Source organism: Silurus meridionalis, chromosome 5 (assembly GCF_014805685.1).
Source record: "Silurus meridionalis isolate SWU-2019-XX chromosome 5, ASM1480568v1, whole genome shotgun sequence".
NCBI lineage: Eukaryota > Metazoa > Chordata > Actinopteri > Siluriformes > Siluridae > Silurus > Silurus meridionalis.
The window spans coordinates 23,989,274-24,014,979 of NC_060888.1; the positions used below are offsets into that span (position 1 = coordinate 23,989,274).

A 25,706-nucleotide genomic window follows, 5' to 3' on the forward strand; every position below is an offset into this window, starting at 1 on the left:
TAGCAAGCCCTCTTTCTCCCCTCCATTTTCTCTTCTCACTCCTTCAGGACGGGTCCATGTGACAGAAAGTGTGCAGTGCGGCTAAAAAATTGTTAACGCGAATAAAGAAAACCGCCGTCAGCTAATTATCACTTCTCGGATTTTGAGGTGCGGTAAAGCATCTGGCAAGCGTTCTGATGGATGTATTTATAGTAGGAACTTTTTCTACAGTTTGGCCATAGTTACTGTTAAAAATAACAACGCGAGCAGCTGTTCAGAGACCACAGGACTCTCCGTTTAGAAGCTTAGGTGTTTCGTGAATTTGTGTCATCTCTGTCTTTTTTTTTTTCCTTCTGCCAGCAGAAAGCATGTGATTATTCCTGCACTTTTCAGCGTGACAAACAAAAACGTTACGTAGATGCAGAAACACTTTGGCTTAGCACCGATTTCAGGTTAACAGCTTCTTATTTTTGGGTGGGTTGTAAACTTGACACCGTTTCTCTACTAAATAACGGAATAACAGCCCTGATCATGTGACATATTACCTCAGAAGGCACATACATACTGATTTACTGTTTCGCTATAAAAGCAACCAGTTCATTGAGCTCTTAGATGACCATCGTTCATGTTTGTTTGTGTAGTTAACAAGTTTGTTTTGTCTGGTGTTACATTCCCACAGGAGGAAAGGGCTTAGAGGGAGTGCACTTTAAAAATGTAGGTTGATTAGACGGTGTTGATGGTACATATAAGTAGGATAGGAGGTTGGTGATATGGTTATTGCTTTTTAATTGTCGTCACACAAAAGAATGACTCAGTGAAGACACAGGACACAATAAAACACTGGAAAGAACCGGGAAACTAGACTGACCTAGGAAGGAGGACATGGGCAGCACCAGAATTTGATTACATAGACTGGATTTGAAGGTAGCTAATCTGCTCAAAATATCAAACTAGCTAACTACACTAGGCCAAGCTTACTTCTAGCCTCTGCATGTTAACTGCTCTCAAACCAAGGGAGTTATTATTCCAGCTAAAATTCCACCCATATTTATTCTTTATATACTGTATCATACAGACATTTTATATATGCACATATGTTTAATGTTACTGGAACTAGTTTTGACATAACATTATGACATTATAACATTATATTATTACCAATGAGTGAATAACACTGATTATCTCTTCATCATGGCACCTGTTAGTGTGTAGGATTTATTAGGCAGCAAGTGGACATTTTGCCCTCAAAGTTGATGTTTCAGAAGCAGGAAAAATGGGCAAGCTTAAGGATTTGAGTGAGTTTGACTAGGGCCAAATTGTGGCGTCTAGACGTCTGGGTTAGAGCATCTCCAAATCTGCAGCTCTTGTGGAATGTTCCCAATGTTCAGTATCATTTAAAAGTTCTCCAAGGAAGGAAGAGTGGTTCGTAGGCAGCCAAGGATCATTGATCACGTGGAGAGATGCTCCATGTGGACAGACGAGCTCCTGTAGCTCAAATTGCTGAAGAAGTTAAGGTTGTTTATGCTTGACGGGTCGGAACTGTGTTAGCAGCAAAAGGGGGACCAATAGCATATTTGACAGGTGGCCATAAAGTTATGTCTGGTCAGAGTGTTATCTCTGTGTTTTGTCTTCAGTTCACATGCAAACATATATTTTAATAAATTCTGTTTTGTCTCCTTTCTAGACATAAACTGATATTTTTGTGTTTTGTCTCAGATATAAATTTTTTTTTCTTAAATATAAGTACTTGAGAAATAAACACTAGCCTTTTTTGTTACTTTACAATAGAACAAGGATTGTGAAAAAAATCCTTATTGTGCAGAAAATGACAACAAGAATTTATTGCTGCTTGTTTTAGGCAATGGGTCATTATGGTTTTGGAAATAAACAGAAATAGAGAATGATACCACCATTTACCACACTAGTAGCTGTTACTTTATAATAAACGTGAAGCAGAAATACAGGCAAACTGCTTTACCATTTAATTTCTTTCCTGTTGATTTATGATGTTTTTATGATTTACCTAAATTTTGGACATGAACACATCCAGTTGTGGAAGTGTAAGTCTTGCTAAGCAATAAAAAAACGAAACAAATAAAGCAGGATCATTAGTGTTCATTTTGTGATTTTTTTAATTTTTTTTTTTGGCATAATTTTATGATTTCTTTTTTATTTGTTGAAAAAACGAGCCATAGTTTTTACATTTTTAGTTCATTTTTGTAGAATCTTTTTCACTTTAATATAAACACACAGCGTAGTTCTATCAATCATTTTTGTTCTGTTTATGGCAGTATAACTACAGGTAACAAATAGTAAATAAATAATAAATATTAAAAACTTTTTTCATTATAATTTTAGTAAATATATTGTAATTGGAATTTGCTGTGTTCTTATAATATATTATATTTATTACTATATTTATTAGATGCTGTTAATATCTATGGGATTGTGTAGTGAGTAGTTCAGTGTGTGTGTGTTTGTTTGTGTGTATTTGTGTGATGGTAGTTGTGGTGGTGGTTGTGGGGGTGTGGGGGGTGTTGCCCTAGTACAGATGGGCTCTTGGTGAATAACCGGGTGTCTCCTTGTTCACTGAGAGGAATTATATAATCATAGACAGCATTATATAATGCATCTGGGACTGTGTGTGTGTGTGTGTGTGTGTGTGTGTGTGTTTGGATAAATGTGATCATATATATGTTTGTGATTGTGCATGAACTGAGTAAATATGTGTGTGTGTGTGTGTGTGTGTGTGTGTGTGTGTGTGTGTGTGTGTGTGTGTGTGTGTGTGTGTGTGTGTGTGTGTGTGTGTGTGTGTGTCTCCACAAGCACACTCCAAGATTTGGTGGAAATTCTTCCCAGGAGAGTGGAGGATATTATAAGAGCAAATGGGGACAAAATAAGGAATGGGATGTTAAGCACATACCAATCTTACGATCAGGTGTACACAAACTTAGTGTGTGTGTGTGTGTTTGAGTGAGAGCGAGAGAAATAGACCATAAACAGAACAACCGGGAACACAAATGATCAGCTAAAAGGATGGTTTATTGTTTTTTTCCGCTTTATTCCCTCTGTGTGGATTGTGTTTCAAGGGGATAAAGCGGCCCTAATTTCATCAGATCGTAATCGAGTGCAGGGCGCTGCAGCACACACTCCTATCAGTTTGCATTATGTGCGTCTGTGAGTTCACTGTTTTTGCAATTCGAGCACTTCCGACTCTAATGTGAACGTTGTGTTGGTTTAACATGGCATTTGTGGGTTGCCCTAGATTAGCGACCATGTCTGTGCACTAATGTAATGAAATGATCCAGATGAAGTGGCTCAGTCTGGCGTAACGAGATAACGCCCGATGAAAGCGATCTAGGTGAGCTGAGGATTCTGGGAGGTCAAGGGTGTTCCTGAGTCAACTAATCGTCAGCAGTGACATCAGAGTCTGTCAGGAATATGTGTTTTTTTAATCTTGCAGAAGAAATTGGGGTTGAGCTCTCAATTAAGTCATGGTGGCCAAATCAAACAAGACAAAGAGACGCAATACATTGTAGGTTGGGTGGCCTGGAAAAGACTGTTATACAATATATAGACAAAGGTTTGTGGACACCTGACTATGTGCTTTTTGAACATCCCATTTCTAGATTTAGTCCCTGTTGGCTCTTATCATAACTTTCACTCTTCTGGAAAGATGTTACACTAGATTGTGGAGCGTGCTTGTGGAGATTTGTGCTCATTCAGCCACAAGGGTATTAGTAAACTCAGGTATTGATGTAGGTGAGGTTTATCCCAAATGTGGCTTTGAGCACAGGGGCATTGTCTTTCTGGAACAGGTTTGGGTCTTCTATTTCAAGTAAAGGGAAAATTTCATGCACCCACACCCAAAGGCATCTTACACAAGTGTGTTCCTCCAACTTTGTGGTAATGGTTTGGGGAGAACCACATATGGCTGAAAAAGTCAGGTGCCCCAGTTCTTACCAGCGGGGAAGACTAGATAATCAGGGACTAAATATAGAAATGGGACATTCAAAAAGCACATAACAATCTTATAGACAGGTGTCCACAAACTTTTGTCCATATAGTGTATAGCAGTCTTTTCCCGGCCACCAAACATACACTGTATTGCGTCTCTTTGTCTTGTTTGATTTGGCCACCATGTATGTGTGGTGAATTTTGTCAAGAAATTAAAAAAAAAAAATATATATATATATATATATATATATATATATATATATATATATATATATATATATATAGTATGTGTAGATTAAAGCATCCTGTTATCCTAAATCTTTCGCTGCTGGTTTTTCCTTTCCAAGCACACTGCTAATTTCATGCTATGCTGCTCAGGAGAATGCTAACAGAGGATTCCTGACGCTTCTCATTCTTGCAGGCAGCAGGATTTTTATCGGAGCTAAATGCTAACGTAGCACTGTTTATGCGGTTTTATTAAATCCATGATTATTGTGGGGGGGAAAAGTCAATTACGTGCACTTTTTTTCTATAACCCAATTTTGGTAAATGAGCTCAAACATGTTTTGTGTGAAATATTTGTTCTAAAAGCCTTTATTAATGTTCAAGTTCTTAAAAAAAAGGCTTTAATGACGTAAATTAATCAGGAAGCATGGTGGAGCAGTGGGTGGTGTTTCTGCCTCACAGCTCCAAACTGCCTGCTTTGATTGTGAGTGTCTGGAGTGTCACATGTTCCTCATGGTTCAGGTTCCCTTTGAGCTAGGTGGATTGCTCTAAATTGGTCCTAGATGGCCTGAATTCCTGCCTCCAGAAGAAAGCCTCCAAATTCAATGTAACCCTGAACAGCACTTTTACTGAACCTTATAGAATAAATTAATCAGATTTATTACAGTGATTCTTCTGGTAACACCTACTTGATACCAAACTATGTACTGATGGAGACAGTGATTTATGTATTGTTATAAAGTAATTGCTTCAAGTTTAGATGGTCCCCGAGTTACGATGGTTCAGCTTACGATTTTTTGATCTTACGATGACGATGATTGCGATGCAACAAAATTGTACAAATATTTTGAGTTTCACGCTGCAGGCAAACGTAGCAGTGTTTGCTTTGTCCTCCACTCGTCCATGCACCCGCTGTCACATACATATACACTGACCAAGCATAACATTATGACATTATAACATCATGAGCAGTAATGTGAATAACACTGATTATCTCTTAATCATGGTACTTGTTAGTGGGTGGGATTTATTTGACAGCAAGTGGACATTTTGCCCTCAAAGTTGATGTGTTAAAAGCAGGAAAAATGGGGAAGCGTAAGGATTTGAGCGAGTTTGACAAGGGCCATATTGTGATGTCTAGACGACTGGATCAGAGCATCTCCAAAACTGCAGCTCTTGTGGGCTGTTCCCGGTCCTCTAAGCGACTGATGTTACCCTCGACTGAAAGCGGGGAACCAGCTGCGTGGGTTTGCCTTCGAAATTTGCTCGCAAAATAGGGTACAATTTTGAGAGCAAGGTCGCGCGTATCTTCGTTTACTCGTACTATTAGTTGCTTGTACAATAGGGTTTTACTGTATCAACCCACAATATTTTCATGTTACGATGGGGTCATCGGAACGCACCTGTATTTAGTCTTAGAGAATTTGTCTGGTTTTGTCAACAAAAAAAAAAAAAACACCCAACTTCCTGTTCACACCCTCAGGAGTAGCCTACAACAGCTAGCAGCCCTCAACCTCACAGCACTTATATCACCCCACACTGTTCCATACTCCCTCCAGTCCTCAGTCATTGTTCGGCTGGGCCAACCGTGTCTCAGGGTACAAGGAAGACATGCTTTTAGACTCTTCTCTGTTCTGACACCTAGGTGGTACGAACTTTTACTTGATGTCCGAACACCTGATGCTCTTGTGAATGATGTCTAAAGACCTACCTCTTTTAGCAGTGCTTGAATTAGAACTTTTTCCTAAAAATATTGCTTTAAAATATTGCTGTAAGAACGACAGAGAAAACCACAGACACCTGTGAAATTACCTCAGGACCCGATGTGAAACGATTCCCACCCAAACAGAGATTAGGACATTAGGACCCAACTGACCTCTCAGAAGTTACAAATTCAGACTCACACACCAACCATTACTTTCTTATTGTTGTTCTTGCCATGACTAAGGCCACTTTGCACATGCCCAGTAGGCTCAGTAGCTCATCATTCTCTGGTTATAGAGTAAATATTGAGATCTCTGCACTTTAGTTATTTTACTCCTTGTTATTCTAACTAACCATGTTCGCATCAATGGAGTAGGTGAAACAGTGTTTAACGCCTGTCTATCCATATTTAGTACCTCTGGCAGGGATTTTCCTTTTTTCTTTTTTTACGCAGGTCAAATTAGGGAGTAAAAACACGTCGGGAGATTTAATGCCTCCAAGTTTAAGCCAACATGATTGATCCGGCCTTACGAGCCACTCAACTCCTTCGTCTCTGATGGCTGTCTGCCGAGCGTTAGGGGTTTGTTTCGAGAATAATTCAAGCAAGTGGGAATTTGACTGCTGTTTTTTTAATGAGCGTGTCAATAAGACAAGATGTTGGATGTACAAAAGACTCAGCTCAGAGAGTGCAGCCATGAATCCAGGCCATGCATTGGGAAAGTATTCACAGCGCATCACTTTTTCCACATTCATCATTTCTCTCAAAATTCTACAAGCAATAACCCATACTGACAACATGAAAGAGGTTTGTTTGAAATCTTTGCAAATTTATTAACAAAATTAAAACCAAAAAAAAAACATCACATGTACAGTAAAGTATTCACAGCCTTTGCTCAGTACTTTGTTGAAGCTTCTTTGGCACCAATTACAGTCTTAAGTGTTTTTGAGTTTGATGCTACAAGCTTGGCACAGCTATTTCTGGGCAGTTTCTCCTTATTTCTTTTTTACAGAACCTCTCAAGCTCTATAAGGTTGGATGGGGCGCATCAGTGCACAGCCATTTTCAGATCTCCTGAGATGTAAAATTGGGCTCAAATCTTGGCTCTGTCTGGGCCACTCAAGGACATTCACAGAGTCCCGTACTCTCTACTTTGTTATCTTGGCTGTGTGCTTAGGGTCGTTGTCCTGTTGGGAGATGAACCGTCACCCCGGTCTGAGGTCCAGAGCGCTCTGGATCAGGTTTTCATCAAGGATGTCTCTGTGGATTGCACCTTCATTTTTCCCTCGATCCTGACTAGTTTCCCAGTTCCTGACGCTAAAAAGCATCTTCACAGCATGATGCTGCCACCACTATTCCTTACTGTAGGGATGTATTGGCCTGGTGATGAGCGGTGCCTGGTTTGTGAAGAGTGAAGAGCTGTGATTACTTTTTGGATGCACTGTATTAGAACTGTGCAGTAATTAGTTGCAGTAATGCTGAAAAAACACGGACGTCTGGATGAAAGGTGGTGAATTTGTGGTAGGGCATTGCACAAGTCACAAGATATATCTTGGAATGCAGACATAACATATTGTGTTCTTGCTACAATGATATTGTTTTCATTGTCAGTGTAGATCCTCACATCGGTATGCTTTCGTTTACACAACAGGAAACTTTTTCGACTTTTTAAGTGGCTTTTTTTCCAAATTGTAGTCACAATTTCTCACATCAGTAGTAATTACTACAGGGAAGTTGCCAGTTGCTGCTTTTTTGTTCTGTATATTAGAGCCAAACAAGGTCTTTGGATTCATACAACAGAGCAGTTGAGGCTTAAGGGCCTTGCTCAAGGGCCTAACATTGGCAGCTTAGTGGTGGTGGGTCTTAAACTCACAACCTTCTGGTCTCAGTTGTGAGTGTCTTAACAGTCATGGGGCTGCATAAAATTTAGTAAGAACAGAAAACAGAGGAATTAACTTTTACGTATTGTCATGCTGGAAAAGGTTTAGATCAAGTCAAGGGGAAATTTTCCGGTCACCGCTTTCAGACATCCAATACAATTGTGTACCTCCAACTTTGTGATAACAGTTGGAAGATGAACCACATATAGCTGAAAAATTAAATACCAGACAATGTTTTGTTTGAAATGACTGTATTTTAAACATTGTGATAGTTGGAAAATCACTGTGGTGTTAGCAGAATAACACTTTTCCTGAATTTGCTGCTGTATGCAAGTAATTCAATTCAAACAATATTATCTTTGTGTAACTGCTCATTTGTCGTGCGTAATTCCTTTCATATATTAATGTAGGTTAATAGCTGAGAGTAATAACACAGCAAAGAGGACGTGTAGTATGTCAAAACGTTTGTCCAGAACAAATCAGCACAAAGGAATGACAGTCATTTATTTTTTTATTTTTTGGTTTTGATTTGAGTGGGCGGTAATGATATCCCTACCACAGACTTCCACTATATTATAGCTGTTATAAAATTCCATAAAAACCAAAGCAAGCACACTTCAGCACAAGCCCAGCACAAATGAGCTATACTTCATTCATTTGTTATGTACATATTTATTTTAATGAAGGTAAATTCCAGTTCATCCCAAAGGTGTTCTGTAGGATTGAGGTCAGAGCTCTATAGCAGACCGCTCACGATCATTCCAACCTTTTTAAACCATATCTTCATGGAGCTTGCTTTGTGCACAGGGGCATTGTCATGCCGGAACAGTTTTGTGTCTCCTGGTTCAAGTGAAGATAAAATTCAATGCTACCACATCTAAAGGTACCCTATACAATCCTATGCAACCTTTGACTTTGTGGTTTGGGGAGGAACCACATATGGCTGGAAAAGTCATGTTCCAATACTTTTGTGCATATAGTGTACATTTAAGAGCATACAGAAACAGTTGAGGCTGAAAGATAGCATCAGGACCAAATATTTGTGATTCGTACCTGTTTCGCCTGCCATTAGATTGCTATTTTCACGCTACTATTGTTAGACTGTATTTTAGTGAAAAAGCTCAGCTGGGACCATTATCTCATTATCTCAGTGGATGTACACTTAGAAGGAGAAAAAGAAAAGAAAACGCTGTGCTGCAAAATGCTCATATAGTAGAATTATGAAAAATATACCTATTCTAAAATATAACTCTGCATTCCTCATAGCATTTGACTACCAGTAAATGTACCCCACACATACGTGTGGCTAGAAATGAGCTTACTATGAACTCTGGTGTTTATGAATTTAAAACCAAATCTTCTGCTCAGTGGTGTGAGTTCTCCTCTGTTTTGCCTCTGTTGTTTTTAGGTTAACAAAGACAACGTGGTAAAGGTGGGCCACAAACAGGTGGTTAATATGATCCGGCACGGGGGAAATCATCTCATCATTAAAGTCGTGACCGTCAGCAGAAATCTCGACCCTGATGATACGGCTCGAAAAAAAGGTACGTGCATTACCAGGCTCGATTCCTTTAGCTCCTCTTAGTGAAGCACTGTGTCCATATTGCTTTAATCTACAAAAGCCACTTTGGTGTTACAATTACATCTGAACCCTTTTCTAAAGTCAAAGATGATTGCTTCCCATAATGGATTATTTTTAGTTTATTTTTGAAAGAACAGTTTAGCAAATAATCAAATTCTCATTCTTGCTCTCTGAAATAAGAATGGTCATGGCATCATTGAGATTCAATACAGTTAAAATGAATGAAAATCATAAATATGGCGTAGATAACAAATAGTTAACTGATCTTATTTCAAATGAAACTTATTATTCTGCTCTTCAACTTCAAAAGGACACTGGCTCAAGTTCTACGTTAGCAAGAAGCAAACTTGACTAGCAAAATCAAGCATAGTTCATTTGCTGAGGAATGTATAGTACAGACACCGATCAGGCATAACATTATGGCCACCAATCAGGCATGACATTATGACCACCTGCCTAATATTGTGTTGGTCCTCCTTTTGCTGCCAAAACAGTTCTGACCCGTCCAGCATTAACAGCACCAACTTCTAAAAAACTTGAGCTACAGGAGCTCATCTGTTGGATCAAACCACACGGACCAACCTTCGCTCACCACATGCATCAATTGACCGCCCATGACCCTGTCGCCGGTTCAACACTGTTCCTTCCTTGGACCACTTTTGAAAAACACTAAACACTGCAGAATGACCCAGTCATCTAGACATCACAATTTGGCCCTTTTCAAACTTTCTCAGATCCTTACACTCGTCAATTTTTCCTGCTTCTACCACATCAACATTAAGGACAAAATGTCCACTTGATGCCTAAGATATTCCGCCCACTAACATGTGGCATGATATAATTAGTGTTATTTACTTTATCGGTCATAATGTTATCCCTGGTCTGTGTATATCCTGTGGATCACTAATACGATTGCTAGCTCATGGCTTACTGCTCGTGTTTTGTTTTTTTTCCTGCTCAAGCTCCAGTCCTTCCAAGGAGAGCTCCATCAACTGCCCTTTCCACTCGCTCCAAATCCATGACCTCAGAACTGGAGGACTTGGGTAAGCACTGTACACTGACATGCCAACAGTTAAACATGGCCTGTGCAGAACCTTTTTCTCTACAATAATTTTTTGATCCCTCTGTAAATATCTGCTCTGTTATCTATGATAAACTGAAAAAAAAAATACAATTGTTTGGATTTGTATGGCTAGCTGATGCTGAGCTTACTTTTTACACAGAGAGTGATCTGTAAATGATCCCGAAGTTTTAAGATGCTGAGGTAAAAAAATAAAAATAAATAGGATGTGTGATATTCTTTTGATCAACCCCAATTCCAGAAAAGTTGGAAAACCATACCAGAATGCAATAATTTGCACATCTAATAATACTATATTTTATTTACAATAGAACATAGAAAGCTGAACAGTATATGCAGGTTTTATAGCAACAAATTCTTCCATCCAGAAAACGTCTTTTTCAAGACAATGCTAACTGCATAATGCATCTATTACAATAGCATGACTTCGTACAAGAAGAGTCCGGGTGCTGAACTGGCCTGCCTGCAGTCTAGAGCTTTCACCATTTGAAAATATTTGGTGCATCATGAAAGGAAAAAATACAACAAAGGACACCCAGAACTGATGAACAGCTAGAATCCTGTATCAAACACATATGGGACAACATTCCACTCTCAGAAGTTCAGCAACTGGTCTCCTCAGTTTCCAGATGTATACAAACAGAGGACATGATTCTGCACACTGGTAAACATGGCCCTGTCCCAACCTTTTGGAGACCTGGTGCAGCCATTCAATTTAAAATGACCTTATATCCTTTAATATGTTTTATTTTTGTTTAGATTCATTTTATTGTGAATAGAATATGGATTTATGAGATTTGCAAATCATTGCATTCTGTTTTAATTTAAATTTTGCACTGTCTGACCTTTTATGGACTTTCATGTTAAATATGCACAGAGTCTAAGAAAAACAAAGCTTTGAGGTAGCAGAGATCCTTTGTGACATTTTCTTGCCTCGGTAATCAGCCGATATACTGTAGTTCGAACAATGTCTGGAGTAAACAAGACACTAAAACTAACACTTTCCAATTTTGCTTTGTTCAAAATAAATACAAAAATAAAAACCCTCAACCGAGTTATAGGCTGATTTATATTAAGTTTGTAATCTAGAGCAGCGGTCCCCAACCTTTTTTGCACCACGGACCGGATTAGGGTCAGACAATATTTTCACGGACCGGCCATTAAGGGGGGATGTGATAAATACAACAAATTAAAATGATACAACCGGCATAAAAACGTATATTTTTTAAATATAATAATAAACGTGAATCCACTGTGTTGTTTTTTGTTAATTTTGCTCGCTTGGCGGAATTAGAATTTAGCGGTAATGTATTATGTGTTAGCGGCCGGAGCAGCCCCTTTAAGAAGGTAGTGGATGGAGGTAAGACATGTGACTGAGGCATCATGACATGCATCAAGAGTGAGTCATAGACAGATGTTACGGAGAGAATACGATCATTTTTCAAAAAAGAACATCATTCAGAATCAGATAATAAATAAAACAGAAATAATGTAAGTTATGTACTCTTAGTGCGGCCCGGTACCAATTGACCCACGAACCAGTGCTGGTCCGTGGCCCGGGGGTTGGGGACCACTGATCTAGCGTACCAGTGTAGATTTATTCATTGCTAGAGACGCACTTTTGTACATCGCTCTGGACAAGGACAAGTCTGCTAAATGTCGCAAATGTAAATGTAAATAATTAAAGCATTCACCTTAGGATCTGCAGGTCATGAGTTCAAATCCCAATCACACTAATCTCTCACTCCTGTGTCATTAAACAAGGCCCTTAACCCCATAACTGTATATTAGCATATAACAAACGTAAATGTATAAATGCATGTGACACATGAATCAAACCAGTTTTCACACGAATTAGTGTGTTGCTAAACGTCAAATCATTGGCTTTAGAAGCATTGTACATCATGGCTGTTATCTTTTCTCTGCCCACAAACAACAAGCTGCAAGTGGACATGAGCTACGTGTAGCTCAGGTTCAGTCACCCTAGCTAATAGTTCAGATTTGTCAGAACTCAATGTGTGCTAATGTTTCATGTTTTATCTTTATTTTTTATTATTTTTTATTTTTGCCTGAAAAAGTGGATAAAGGTAAGTTTGCATTTGCATTTTACATAGCAATTATATGTGGCGGCATGCTCATATCCTTTGTGTGTGTGTGTGTGTGTGTGTGTGTGTGTGTGTGTGTGTGTGTGTGTGTGTGTGCGTGTGTGTTACCTTACCAGGTCATGATATATTTAAAAAAATTACTCAGTTCTATGTACTAGTTTTAAAAAACACCCCACAGAAAACAAAAGAAAAACCAAGGAAATGTATTCCCATTAGTATATTTAAATATGTATTATTTATAGCCTGATCAGCTCTGAGTTCCAGGTTGCACGCATTCGTTCTCTGATTTCTGCGCTCTAGCACTGATTCGTTAGAAAGCATCACTGCTTCTGGTGCCAGTTTTGTCTGGTTAAACTGAGCAGATTTTTTTTAACTTGTACATGGCAGTAGACAAAAAAAACCCATTAAAAACTAGATTTAAAAACATTAGACTGTAATTCTCTGTCCTGTTACTGTTCGATCTGTCCTGTCTGGTTCTAGATTTTGTGTAGAGTAGACCGTTGCATGGACGTGATAACTGTGTGATATGGCATTACATTTTATCAAGGTTAATGCCATTCTGCTGCCTTTTATCTGTACTGAACCCCCTCCTTTCCTTTTTACATGTAAATGATGTGTGAATAGCCGTTCATGAATAAAACTGTATATTCTTTTATGTTAAAGCTACTTTGAGGAAAAAGAAGGGTGAGTTTGACAGCCAGGTTTTATTACATAATTCACTGCATATACACTCTGTATAATATATAAAAAGCAATTTGATGTTCATCTTTTACTTATTTATGTGTTTATTTAGTTGGGGTTCTAATGCAGTGTCACTTGATCTGTTCACTTCTATAAATATCTGTATATCTAAACCTCAAGCAGGCCAAGCCTAGGAGTGTTATTATATATGTATCTAGAATCTTAAGCCTATTGCTTTACCTCAGAATATACTGGAAAAACCCTAAAAAAAGAAACCCAGAGAAAGAAATGCGGTACTCAGCATGGTGTGTGAGTCGTGGCTCTGACAGTTTCTCAACCTTAGCAACATCTCTTGTGTGTCTCATAATTGGTCTCAAATAGAGTTATTTGTAAGTTTTTTTTTTAATCCTGCCTATTTTGTTCATCGTCACCTCTGTGACTTTTTGTTGGCTCTGTTTAAACTGGAAAACAATTTAATGACAAATTATTGACAAATTATTGGCCAATTTAAATCTTTTCCTGTGAGTGACCAGGCAGTCACTAAAGATGCTGTTACTGTATTGAGTTGCACTGATCTTTTATTTGGTAAAAAGCAAAAAAAACCTCCCTTTTGCACAAATCTTTTGTCGTGTCGCACGGGATCCCAACATTAGTCTTACCAGATGTTCTGTAAACTTTTCTGGTCCACATCTGGCATATACTATCAGTATACACCGACCAGGCATAAGATTATAGCATTTTGTACTCAAAGTTGACGTTTTAGAAGCAGGAAGCGCGAGCGAGTTTGATGAGGGACAAATTGTGACGTCTAGACGACTGGGTCAGAGCATTTCCAAAACTGCAACTCTTGTGAGATGTTCCTGGTCTGCAGTGGTCAGTATCTATCAAAAGTGCTCCAAGGAAGGAACAGTGGTGAACCGGCGACAGGGTCATGGGCGGCCGAGGCTTATTGATGCACGTGGGGAGTGAAGGCTGATCCGTGTGGTCCAATCCAACAGACGAGCTACTGTAGCTCAAATTGCTGGAAAAGTGAATGGTGTTAATGCTTCACGGGCCGCAGGCTGTTTGGGCAGCAAAAGGGGGACCAACACAATATTAGGCAGGTCATCATAATGTTATGCCTGGTCAGTGTATGATATATATATATATATATATATAATTATTCAGAGAATAGCTGCAGCCCGAATCTCTATTTTCAATTTCTTCCACTGGTAATGGATGTGCCTCAGTGAACAGGTAAAAGTCTGACTGTTAAAGCAAATTAATTTTTTTGTAAAAGATGAGGATGTGCTAGTGTTCTAGCTAGCCATCATTGTAAGAGGACTCTCTACAGCTTTGAATCATTCTGCAATGAGGTGTTGTCATGGAAATCTTGCTGCAGACATCTAATATAGCAACAATCCACCTGCAAAATGTAATGCCATATTTCCAGTGCAAAGCTGCTCACACTCGTTTTAACGTCGGCGAGCGGATGAAATGATCGTACTTCCCTGTCAGGCTTTTTCTCGAGTTGAATGGATAGATACAAAACAAACAGAGAAACGCAGTTATCACGTGTCATGTAGGTTCACAGGCGTCAAATAATATGCCCAGGGTGCGTATCAGTATCAGAAACCTAGGAAACAGTAGGAATAGAGAACGGGATTATGACATCATACTATATAACACAGAGGGAATTGAGATCCTGGATATTTATAGACTTATGATGTGAAACAGAACGAGAAATGGTGTGCGAGTGTGTGGGCGTGGGTGTGTGTTTTTGTGTGTGTGGGTGGGTGCGAGTGCGTGTAACCAGATGCACACTTGACAAATGTGATGGCAGCAAATCAGACACTGAACTTCCCTCTCCCCCCCCCCTGTGTAGATGATCAGCTTTCAGATATTGTGGCTCAGAAGAAGAGGATTGTTTTTCACGTCACCCTAAGTAATCACTTCCCATGCATGGGAGCTGTATGAAAAGCAAACGCTACCCGCTAGCATGTTGCGCAGTGGCCGCTGAGACACACATTCGCTCGGAAATTGGGAAGAGCTTGCACGGCTTTTGACCTTGACCAGTGTCAATGTACTCATTTCTGCCTCCTCTCCCTTGCTTGGTTTTGGGTTCCTTTTCTTGATTCTGTACATCCTGTGATGATATTTAATAGACGTAGTGTCCTTTCACTGTCCTGGTCCCTAAATAGAAACTGTGCTGATGTGCAGATAAAGTCGAGGAGGTTGTCCCGCCACAAAAGCCAGTGTGGGACAACGCGAACGTGGACGTGAGGGTGGCAGCTGTTAAACCGCGCCCCACAAGCAGGTGCTTTGCCGTGGCCTCAGAAATGAATGTAAGCATGACCTTTGAACCCAGGAATGCTTTTCTGTTTGATTCACTAATTTAAAGTCGCTCTTTGTGGTCTAAATTAAATAAAACACATCAATCTATCACATTTTACAAAGCAGATTTCCCTTCCCTCTGTTTTAACGCACCTGTATTTGTGGTTGTGCAGTCACTGTGCAACAGCCAGGAAATGTCAGTGGATTCTGCACCAGTAACAGCCACTCCTAAAGGCCCATTCCTGGGTATACCAAAAGGAGCCATTCGCCGACAGACATCTATAGGCAAGTTTTCAATCAAACGTTTAAATGTGTTTTAACAATAGCATTGTGCTCACAGTTCATTCATCGCTTTTTGGATTTGATGAGTGATTGTTGTACACAGTGTCTTTATTAGAAACGGTTTCTATTTTAATTTAACAAAAAATAAATACATTTGCGTTTACATCATGTACTATATGTATAATCGAACCAAACAGTATTCATTAAAAAGTTGTTTGCCACGTTTGGTTCTATATGAAATATTGAAATACAGGTAGTCCCCGAGTTACAATGGAGATGCGTTCCGATGACCTTGCCTAGCCTACCCAGGAGTCTTCAAAAATGGTGATCAGTATGGGGTAGTATATAAGATAGCAATTTACACTACCGAACTTTATAAACTTTACAGTATAAATGCATGAGGATGAGCCCTGGGTCACAAGTGGAGGCCTGAGGCAGACATGCTCTGTTTCAGTGTGCGGTGGTGCCAAAAAAAAGGAGCTAGACAAGAGCTAAAATTGGGATTTTAAAACACCAAAAACCCAGAAAAAGATGCACTTTAACAACATTGTCCCAACATATCGTACGAAAATTTAATTGGTGCGCAAATATGTTACAATTATGCCATATCGCTATCGTCATCATAAGACCGGAAAATCGTAAGTTGAACAATTTTAACTTGGGGACTACATTAATTCCTAATTCTTTAAAAAATATTTATTGAAAAAGTTGTTTTTTTCGGTGCCTGATTTGATGTGGGTGCTCTCCGAATAATTAGCACTTATCATCTAACCACAGGTGTAACTGAAGAAGAAAAGCAGTTTCTTACTCCTCCCATGTTAAAATTTACAAGAAGCCTATCTATGCCTGACACATCAGAAGACATCCCCCCACCACCGGCTATTTCCCCTCCATCTCCTCCCCACAACAATGCCCCCACACCTGCTGGACATGGTTATGGCACAATCCGACCAGGCTTCACCCCTCAAAGTCCTACTGTGAACAATGCTCCTTCAGACAGAGGAGACTCAAGTCCTGGTCCAGGTTGGAGAGACCAAGGCATGTATTACCAAAAGAATTCTGAACAGTATGATGCTAAAGACTACAGCAACAGTCCAACTGCTCAGCAGAGCCTTCACATGCGCCGAGCCCAGATTCCTGAGAACCCATATTCGGACGTCGGCAAATTGGCGAATGCTGCACTGTTTGTTCCAAACAAGCCTGCACGGAGAAAGGGCATGCTTGTGAAACAGTCTAATGTTGAGGATAGCCCAGAGAAGACCTGCTCCATTCCCATACCCACCATCATCATCAAAGAGCCTTCCACCAGCAGCAGTGGAAAAAGCAGCCAGGGCAGCAGTATGGAGATTGAAACTTCAACGCCCGACCACCCAGGCCAACTCCGCCCTGACGATGGCATTAATACAGGAAGCCCTTTTGCACCTGCCATAGCTTCTAGTTCCGGCAGGGAAAAACGGCTGGAGGTTCACAGAAATTCCCCATCGTTTAGATCCACAGATGCTGGTGATGAGGATGTGGCTCCCGCTCCTACCCCTCGTCTGCGACACTCAAAGTCCATTGATGAGGGCATGTTCAGCAGTGATGAGCGTCTACGCCGGCTCATGGCTCCCCCTTCATCCCTGCTTAGCATCCCCCGAGGAGGGGGCAATGTAACAGACTTTAACAGCCCCGAGCCAACCATGGTGCGGGAGTTACTCAACACTAGAACAGGTCACAGTCCCATTAGCCTGCCAGCTCACAAGACCTACAGCTCAGGGAGCGGGAACTATGTTCACCCTGTCACCGGAAAACCGCTAGACCCCAATTCTCCATTAGCCTTAGCATTAGCTGCCAGAGACCGGGCCATGAGAGAGCAGTCACAGCCTTTGCCACTTAAGAGTGACCCGTCCAAACTGGATCTCAACAAGCCACTTTTTATTGACACAAAACTTCGGCCCAATGTTGAAGTAAGTTTTTCCAGCACTGCCACCATGGGCAGGCCACGGGGGGGCCTACGAAGACAGATGACGGAATCCAAATTTGAAACTGAGTCCAAGTTCCAGCTTGACCTGGGCAAGATTGAAAAAAGGCCAGAGGAGAAAAAGAACATGCTGATAGACATTGTGGACACATCCCAACAGAAGTCGGCAGGGCTGCTAATGGTTCATACCACAGATGGGACCAAAACTGAGGAGAACAGCCTGTCAGAAGGAGAGAGGGATGAGGATGTTTGTCCAGATAGCACCCCCGGAGAGCTTCGTGATCCCAACCAGCCAGTTCCTTCTAAGCCTGCACCACTAAAGCCTCTCTCTGTAGTGCCACCAAAAACCATGATCTCTGTCAGCTCTGTAGATGAGCCTGTCAAACTTCCCTTTGGTATCCCTCCACCACCTCTGGCCTCTGTTGACATTGATGAGGAGTTTGTGTTTGCCGAACCCCTGCCTCCACCGTTAGAGTTTGCTAACAGTTTTGACATCCCTGAAGACCAAGGGGCACTCAGTGAACTTCTGAAGCAGAAATCCAATGGCATGAGTGTGAGTGGACCAACGCTTGCACCTTATTACCCCCATTTAACCACAAGCAACTCAAGAGATCAAGAGATCAAAAGACCAACTGTTCTCACCAACTGCACACCTCCCAGCTTTCCTACAGGACCTCTGGAACCTTATGAGCCCATTATTGACTCAGGCATTGAAGTGGACAGCCGGAGCAGTGGAGACCCCCAGCTGGAGACCACAAGTACGGTCTCCACTGTATCGAGTATCTCCACCTTATCGTCAGAAGGAGGAGAGACCCTGGACACTTGCATGGTCTATGCAGATGGTCAGGCCTTTCTGGTGGACAGGGCACAGGTCCTACCCAAACCCAAAGCCAAGTATGCTGTCAACAAGAGCAACGCACTTTACAAGGACGCCTTAAACGAGGAGACCATAAGCTCTTTCAGGGTGCCCTCCTCGATCCCTCCACCACCCCTGGGAACTGCCCCACCAGAACCTCTAAAAACCCCAACACAAAGAACCTCAAAGCTTTGGGGTGAACCTCTGGATCTGAAAACCCCACATGGACCAGAGACGAAACCCCAAGGCTTGACAGAAATAAATTCTGTTCTGCAACATGTCAGCAAAGACAAAGCACCAAAGCCAGAGGAAGCTCTAGACTCTCCCCCAGGATGTAGAACTCATTTTGGATTGAGGTATGTTGCCCCATTGCAGCCACCAACACCCACCCCAGTAACACAGACATTTATTTAGCTACACAGATTTGTGTGTGTGTGTGTGTTGAGCTCATGAAAGAACAAGTTGCCTAGCAACCTAATAATGAGAACAGCCTTGAGGATAAGATGAGCAACATTGGTGTGGTGAACACAGACGAAACCAGAGAACAGGGAGAGGTGTGCTAGTGCTTGTGCATGCATATTTTCCTGATTTGGAACACAACCTATGTATTCCTTAACTATTATATTCATGAACTGCCCCTGTGAGGGTTTTCAAAAGCCCCCTTATGGATGTAAAAAAAAAATCTCATCTAGTACTAGTGATGACAAAGGTTTATGTATTTAAAGTCGCATGATTTTACAGTGTTCTTAGCCTTAAAAAAACAGCACAGCTTGATCTGTGTGTATTGGTAGTTTGGGTTGTGTGACTATATTGGGCACGTTTTCTTAAAGAAGACACTCTGATGCCTCCTCCCACTGCAGACCTTTTAAGCCTGACCCTCATTTGCTATAGAGATCAGTGGTTATTTACAGACAAAAAGACTGACCCAAAATACCCTGTTTTGTACAGTACTCATATACTCATATAATCAACTAGCTGTTTTTTTATTCCTCAGAGGTTGTAAAATTTGTATAGATTAACAATGAAAGAATTTTAGCTTTAAATTATATGGTTCACCAAATATTGGCAAGCTTAGTTTTATCTGCCTATATCCAGGTAAAATGGTTTGCTTTTTCCTACTATTTGCAATCTTTCACTTGCTTTTGTTTCTATCTGATTTGCAATGTATGGTGACTGGTCTTCTACTTCCTTTATCTCTGGATGGACTTTTTCCAGCAATCTTATATCGGTACTGATTAATCGGCAAAAAAAGACCTCTACGAATGATGACATAATGAATCCTCCCTGGATAGAAACACCTTGAAGACTTAAATTGAGTCCCTTTGACTTACATATTACTAGCTATTTCATAGTTATGTAATGACCAAAAAACTTCACTGATTTCTTTTTTGGATTAAAGTTGTTTCTTATTGTTTTTCTTTAGAAATCAGGACAGTGTGTCCCTCATCTCAGGAACCCAGCCGAACCCCGGAGTGTCCTTCACCAATCAGCCCGGTCCGAACGTGCCTGCGCCATCGCCATGCCGACAGGCTGAGAGCTTGCATCACCATCGCCATCCCTCGAGCCCGAGCCTCACATCTCCTCCTCCAATTCTGAGCTGCTCCTCGTCATCCTCCTCTCTACCTGCCGTGAGCACCACGTCCTCGGTACAGGGCCGAAGTCGCTCACCTTCGCCCCTCTCGTTCCTTCAGGCCGCCTCCGGCAAGCCATTCGCCTCCAAGGCGGTTCTTTCGTGGACCAAACAGGACGTGGCTGACTGGCTAGAAAGCCTCAACCTGGCTGAACACAGAGACGCCTTCCTGGAGAACGACATAGAGGGCACACACCTGCCCAGCCTGCAGAAACAGGACCTAATTGACCTAGGAGTGACACGCGTCGGCCATCGCATGAACATCGAACGTGCACTCAAGCTGCTGCTTGACAGATGAGAGTGGGACAGCACAAGCAATTGTTTTTTGGTTCTTGAGCTTCATTTGTTCCTTACTCATTTTTCTTTTGCTTATTTTAATACCTTGGGGATTTTTTCCATGTCAGCTGGAAAGGATTTCTAGGGAGCACTTGCATCCTGAAGAAAATTTTTCTTCAAGAAAGCTCTTCTCACATGAAAGTTCCAGCCGGTGATGGACGACGTCAAGCCAAACACACTGTACAGTCCCCACACACACATTCACACACACACACCAGAGCTCTTTGCTGTTTTTGGGTTTTATGGACTCAGGCCTCGTGCAAATTAACTGAAGAACCAGCAGAGCTGGCCTTCCATTTTCTATCTTTGCTAAGACAATTATCCAGAGAATATTTCTTCAGCAACTAGGGAAGGATCGTCTGAGTATTGGCTGAAAAGTCATGCTTTTTTTTTTCCTTCCTTCTTCTACGTATTTGACCCGGACCTACATGGATTTTTTTCAAGATGACCGCATTTTGGTATCCAGCTGTTCCTCAGTTCACATGTTCATGACCCAAGCATCTTGACCAGAAACGTCAAGGGTCACTTATGTGCATGTGTGTGTGTGTGTGTGTGTGTTTGTGTGTGTGTGTGTGTGTGTAAAGACATCATGCTTTTTCCATATTTATGTCTTTGAATGCAGTAAAACATGAGGTACTTGTCAGAATGGGTCAAAATCACTCAAGTCTTTCTGCAGTGTAATATCTACTGATATTACATGTCTTCCACATTGTGAGGTTTGACTGCATTCCTGCCACTTGCTTTCGTTTAGTTCTTTTTCGTTTTATGATCATCTTCCAGCTGTTTTACTTTGGTTGTCATGACAACGACTGACGAGTATTTGATTTAACTGGATTACCGGAGCGAAGATGTTCGTGCCGGGTTTAGCGTATTTACGTTCGAACGTTTGAAGAGTTGCCTTCAGAGAAACGTCCCTTATGTCTCAGGACACAGCTGTTAGACACAAGGCTACACTTGATCCAATGACCTGAATGTGTCTTTCCTCTACTGCAGGCAACATCGTCATACATATTCTGTCTCGACCTAAAACGGTCAGCGGTTTACTAGATATTTTATAGTTGCTTTGTGATTCGAATGCAAGAGAGTGAACCCTTTTTTTCCCATGCTGTTGTTTTAGGCAATCTGTAACTGCACTGAATTTTTTTCCCCCTTTTTTCAGATGTACGATTTACAGATTACTCATTCCTGCAGTGCTGCTTTGGTCTTAAGTTTGTGTTATGGGATAATCATGCCTTTTTTGCTTTACGTTCAGGAATTTTTTTTTTTTTTTTTCGCTTATATTTATTCATTTGGCAGCTTCAAATAAGTGAGCCACAATGCTGTCTAAAAATAAAGCTGAGGAGTTAAAGGTTTATTTAAAGAGCAACTCCACTGATTTCATAAAAAAGCTCTGCTATGGTACTGTATCAAGAACTGACCTCGGAGTCAAGGTGTGTGACGTCAGTTTATCCAGGGAGCAAAGCTTATTCATTTCCTCACAATCAAAATACCTCAGTGTGCAGGTGAATCAGACACAAACATGCCATACCAATCGAGCAGTTCTGTTTTGTTGCAGTGGTTCATGTAGGTTAGTTTTTTACTTGAAAGTCATTCGCCTCGCAGATGAGTGTAACATACAGTAGTGTCAAATGCCTTAAAAAATATTTGACATTACCCAAAGCTCGGCACCAGGACATGATCCTCACGGAGGGAACAAAATCTCCTTTGTTTTTTTTATTAATAGCTGATTGTGTTGGATGTGGAAGGGTAGGATTTATGTTTGTGTCACCGGTTACGAGGTGGTTCCAAAAAGTTTTGAGACTCGCTCTGTTTACGAGAAAGTACTTTATTTATCTATGTTTACATACTATCACCTTCATATTAGTCCCAATGCACAGCAATACAGCGCTCCCAGCGTTCCTACCACTTCCTGAAAGTCTTCTTTTCAAAACGTGTCCAGCACCTTCTGCAATTCACACTGGATCAAAACAACTGGATCTTCATCTTTGGGTCCACAGGAGCCAAATCGGGCGAATAGGGTGGGTGTGGAAGTGAGATCACGTGGTTCCCGGCAAGAAACTCGCGTGTAAGGGGTGTGCACGTGGTCAGAATCGCAGACGTGGTAACGCAGGTGGTCAGAATAGCAAAAGTCGCACAACTCCCTCTGTACACAGAAAGGTGTCTTTCAGCACACTGAATTACGAAGGTCGGTGCTCCCTGTGATTGTGCGTGCAGCCTCGTGCTGTAATCTGATGGCATGTTACTATACTAGTCTTAGAACTTTTTGATACCACCTCGTATCTTTAGGAAAATGAGCCAACAAAATAGATTTGAATATATGACCAGTTGGGTCAGAAAGTCTTAGACCTCTAGAAAAGACTGCTTTGATTTTATAATGTAGTATAAATATTTTTTTATGACGATATGCTCTGCAAGAATGTCAGGAACATTTTACAATCCATGATATCGCAAATCAAAGTGTCTCCAGTGAAAAGGATTTGACAAAAAATGTAACAGTGAACAGTGTGAGTACACGCAGGTCTGCATAATCTAGTAACCAAGAACTAGTCCTGAATATTCAATTATATTATATATATACAGTGGAACCTCGATACTCGCGACCTCGATAGTTCGCGACTTTTCGTTCGGAACCAGACTGATAGTAAAAAAACCTTTATTTTGTCGAGTTAACAGTACAGTACAAAAGTCCCCCTGAAAAAGGAACCATCAAAAGGAGAGTCAAAACTTCGCCATTTTTTGTTACTCACGAGGGGTCATAGAACGTAACCCCCGCGAGTATCGAGGTTGAACTGTATGTATATATATATCAGGTACTGATAGGTTGAGGAGGCTTGGGGGTCTAGTCAGTGTTCCAATTCATCCCCAAGGTGTTCAGTAGGGTTAGAGCTCTATAGCAGACTTCTTAAGATCTCCTCTCTAACGCATGTAAGGCGTATCTTCATGGAGCTGGCTTTGTGCACAGAGGCATTGCTGGAGAGGGTTCAGATCTGCTAGTTTGAGTGAAGGGAAAATGTAATACTACTGCATCCGAAGACATTCTGTACAACTGTGTGTCTCCATCTTTGTTTGGAGAACAGTCAGGTATCCCAACACTTTTGTCCATAAATTATATATCTTGTGTGTGGTTTGTCCATGTCATTTCAGACTACACTGTACAAAGAGAAATAACTGCAGGAGTGGGTGGGATTGGTCACATTAGGGAACGGCACTAAAATAAAACCACCTCTAGTGCAGGTTAAACTATTCAATTCAGGCGGCCCACAACTCATGCGTTCATTCATCAGAATTCGGAGCTTCAGCTCTCAACATATATAGTGTAGATCATCTGTAATGTGGCCATCACATCACTAGAAAGGTATATGCAGAAAATAGTAGCCGTCCAGTGATCTTTAACACTTATCCTTCATCACGTCGCACTTAAACACGTTGAAGTAAAACATTGTGTGTGTTAAAGAACAGGCAAAGTGTTACAGTCATTACGTGCTGCCAAGGAAACAAAGTCGTCAACAGATTGAGGGACTGTTGGTGTCCTCACATCAGGGCGACTAACAGACAGGGGCGAGACAAACAGGAAACTAAATGCTGGAGTTGCTCTTTAAGGAACTTTCTCCTAAGCTCTGTGTCGGCTCTCTAGCAGTCGCTCAGAACCTCAAACGTTGGCCATCAGTGAGAAATATTTAATCACTTAATCAATAGAATATTTGATCAATTCCTACAGTGCATAATGGATGCAATGTTCTGTTTTGTAACAAAGTGCTAGCGTGAAGGAAAACTCCACCCTGTATGATCTTCAGTTACATGGAAATTCATGGGCTTTTTGTGTTTTTTTGTTTTACTGGGACGTGTCATCAGAATCGCAGCAGGATTTAACCCTTGCTTTATTTTCTACCTAAATACCTAAAAAGTCCCGATCTCCCGTCTACACAGCCGTACAAACTGTTCCATTTCCCACGATTCAACTGACGTTAATACCGTTATTAAAGCCATCAAGCTCACAGATCACCAACTCAGAGCAACTGCATGAAGGATTCTGGATCTTTGGAGTCGGTCACCAGCACCAGCATTGTTGGATTTCTCGTTACAATATGACAATCAACTTCAGCAGAGAGTGTTCAATGGGATAACAAACTTTAAACTCTAATATACAAACTATTTTAATCTACAATCTTCTGTCCTCACCTGACCATCACACCCATATGCAGTTCTTTCTAAGAGGATCTAATGTTTTAGCACCTAGTGGACAAAAGGACAACGTGAACTCCATGAAGACATGGTGTGTGAAGGTTGGAGTGGAAGAACTCGAGGGTCCTGCACAGATCCCAACTCGGACCGCCTCACCTACACAACTGTATCATGTAGGCGAATCAACATCATTGGATTTTACACTACAAAATGGCGAGCATGATAACGTGGTAACGATTACGTCCCGTCCCCCGTCTCCGTCCACCTCCGTGTTAAAGTGTGCATCAAATCATCACCAGCATCATCATAAAAAAACAGCACCATTTGAATCTTCAGCGAGTATCAGGGTGGAGTTTTGCTTTAAATATGAACCACAGACATTTTCGGAGAGACAATGACAGCTATCAGAGCTAAAGTCCAATCAGATATGATCTTGGACACACGATAAATCAGACGGAAATCATCTCCACATTTATCAAACTTGGTTTTAGTCACAAAAGTCACGTACGCTGTTCAGATGATGATCCTTTCCAGTGATGATTGTGATCATCTCCAGCAGCGTCCTACAGTTCGTCTTTTTTTTTTACCTTGAGTGTCCTCTGTGTGTGTGTGTGTGTGTGTGTGTGTGTGTGTGTGTGTGTGTGTGTGAGTGAACTGAGTGAGGGTAACAGAGGACAGTTGAAACCCACAGCGGTGTAAGTATGCAGTGAAAAAGTGCAGCAACATGTTTGCTTATCTCTACCTTAGAGGAGTTAGAGTTATCGATCATCTCTATATAGCTTATTTTAGGAGAAAAGAAAAACAGCACAGTATTTTAAAGATTTATAGAAATATTTGAGATTTTTATGACATTTAACTGATTTGTGGTGTGCCAAAAAAAATGTATGTGATATCGGTTAAGAAGCAATACACACTCTTAAGGGAAACTTTTTTTTTTTGGTTGTTTGTTTTTTCGG

The 25,706-nt window shown here is 41.0% G+C and overlaps 1 protein-coding gene across 2 annotated transcripts in view; it reads left to right on the forward strand.

The window, feature by feature from the left end:
• Positions 1-25,704, forward strand: part of shank2b (SH3 and multiple ankyrin repeat domains 2b) — a 170,832-nt gene extending 145,128 nt beyond the window's left edge. Inside the window, exons 17-24 of one of the 2 annotated variants that reach the window (XM_046849277.1) lie at positions 9,151-9,286; positions 10,287-10,367; positions 12,484-12,492; positions 13,174-13,194; positions 15,391-15,515; positions 15,678-15,789; positions 16,564-18,958; positions 20,026-25,704. In XM_046849277.1, coding sequence (XP_046705233.1) covers positions 9,151-9,286; positions 10,287-10,367; positions 12,484-12,492; positions 13,174-13,194; positions 15,391-15,515; positions 15,678-15,789; positions 16,564-18,958; positions 20,026-20,530 — 3,384 coding nt within the window. In that variant the 3' untranslated portion in view covers positions 20,531-25,704. Of the gene's footprint in view, positions 1-9,150; positions 9,287-10,286; positions 10,368-12,483; positions 12,493-13,173; positions 13,195-15,055; positions 15,116-15,390; positions 15,516-15,677; positions 15,790-16,563; positions 18,959-20,025 lie in introns of both variants that reach the window. The other variant, XM_046849278.1, reaches the window with a different exon arrangement.
• Positions 25,705-25,706: the final 2 nt, after the last annotated feature.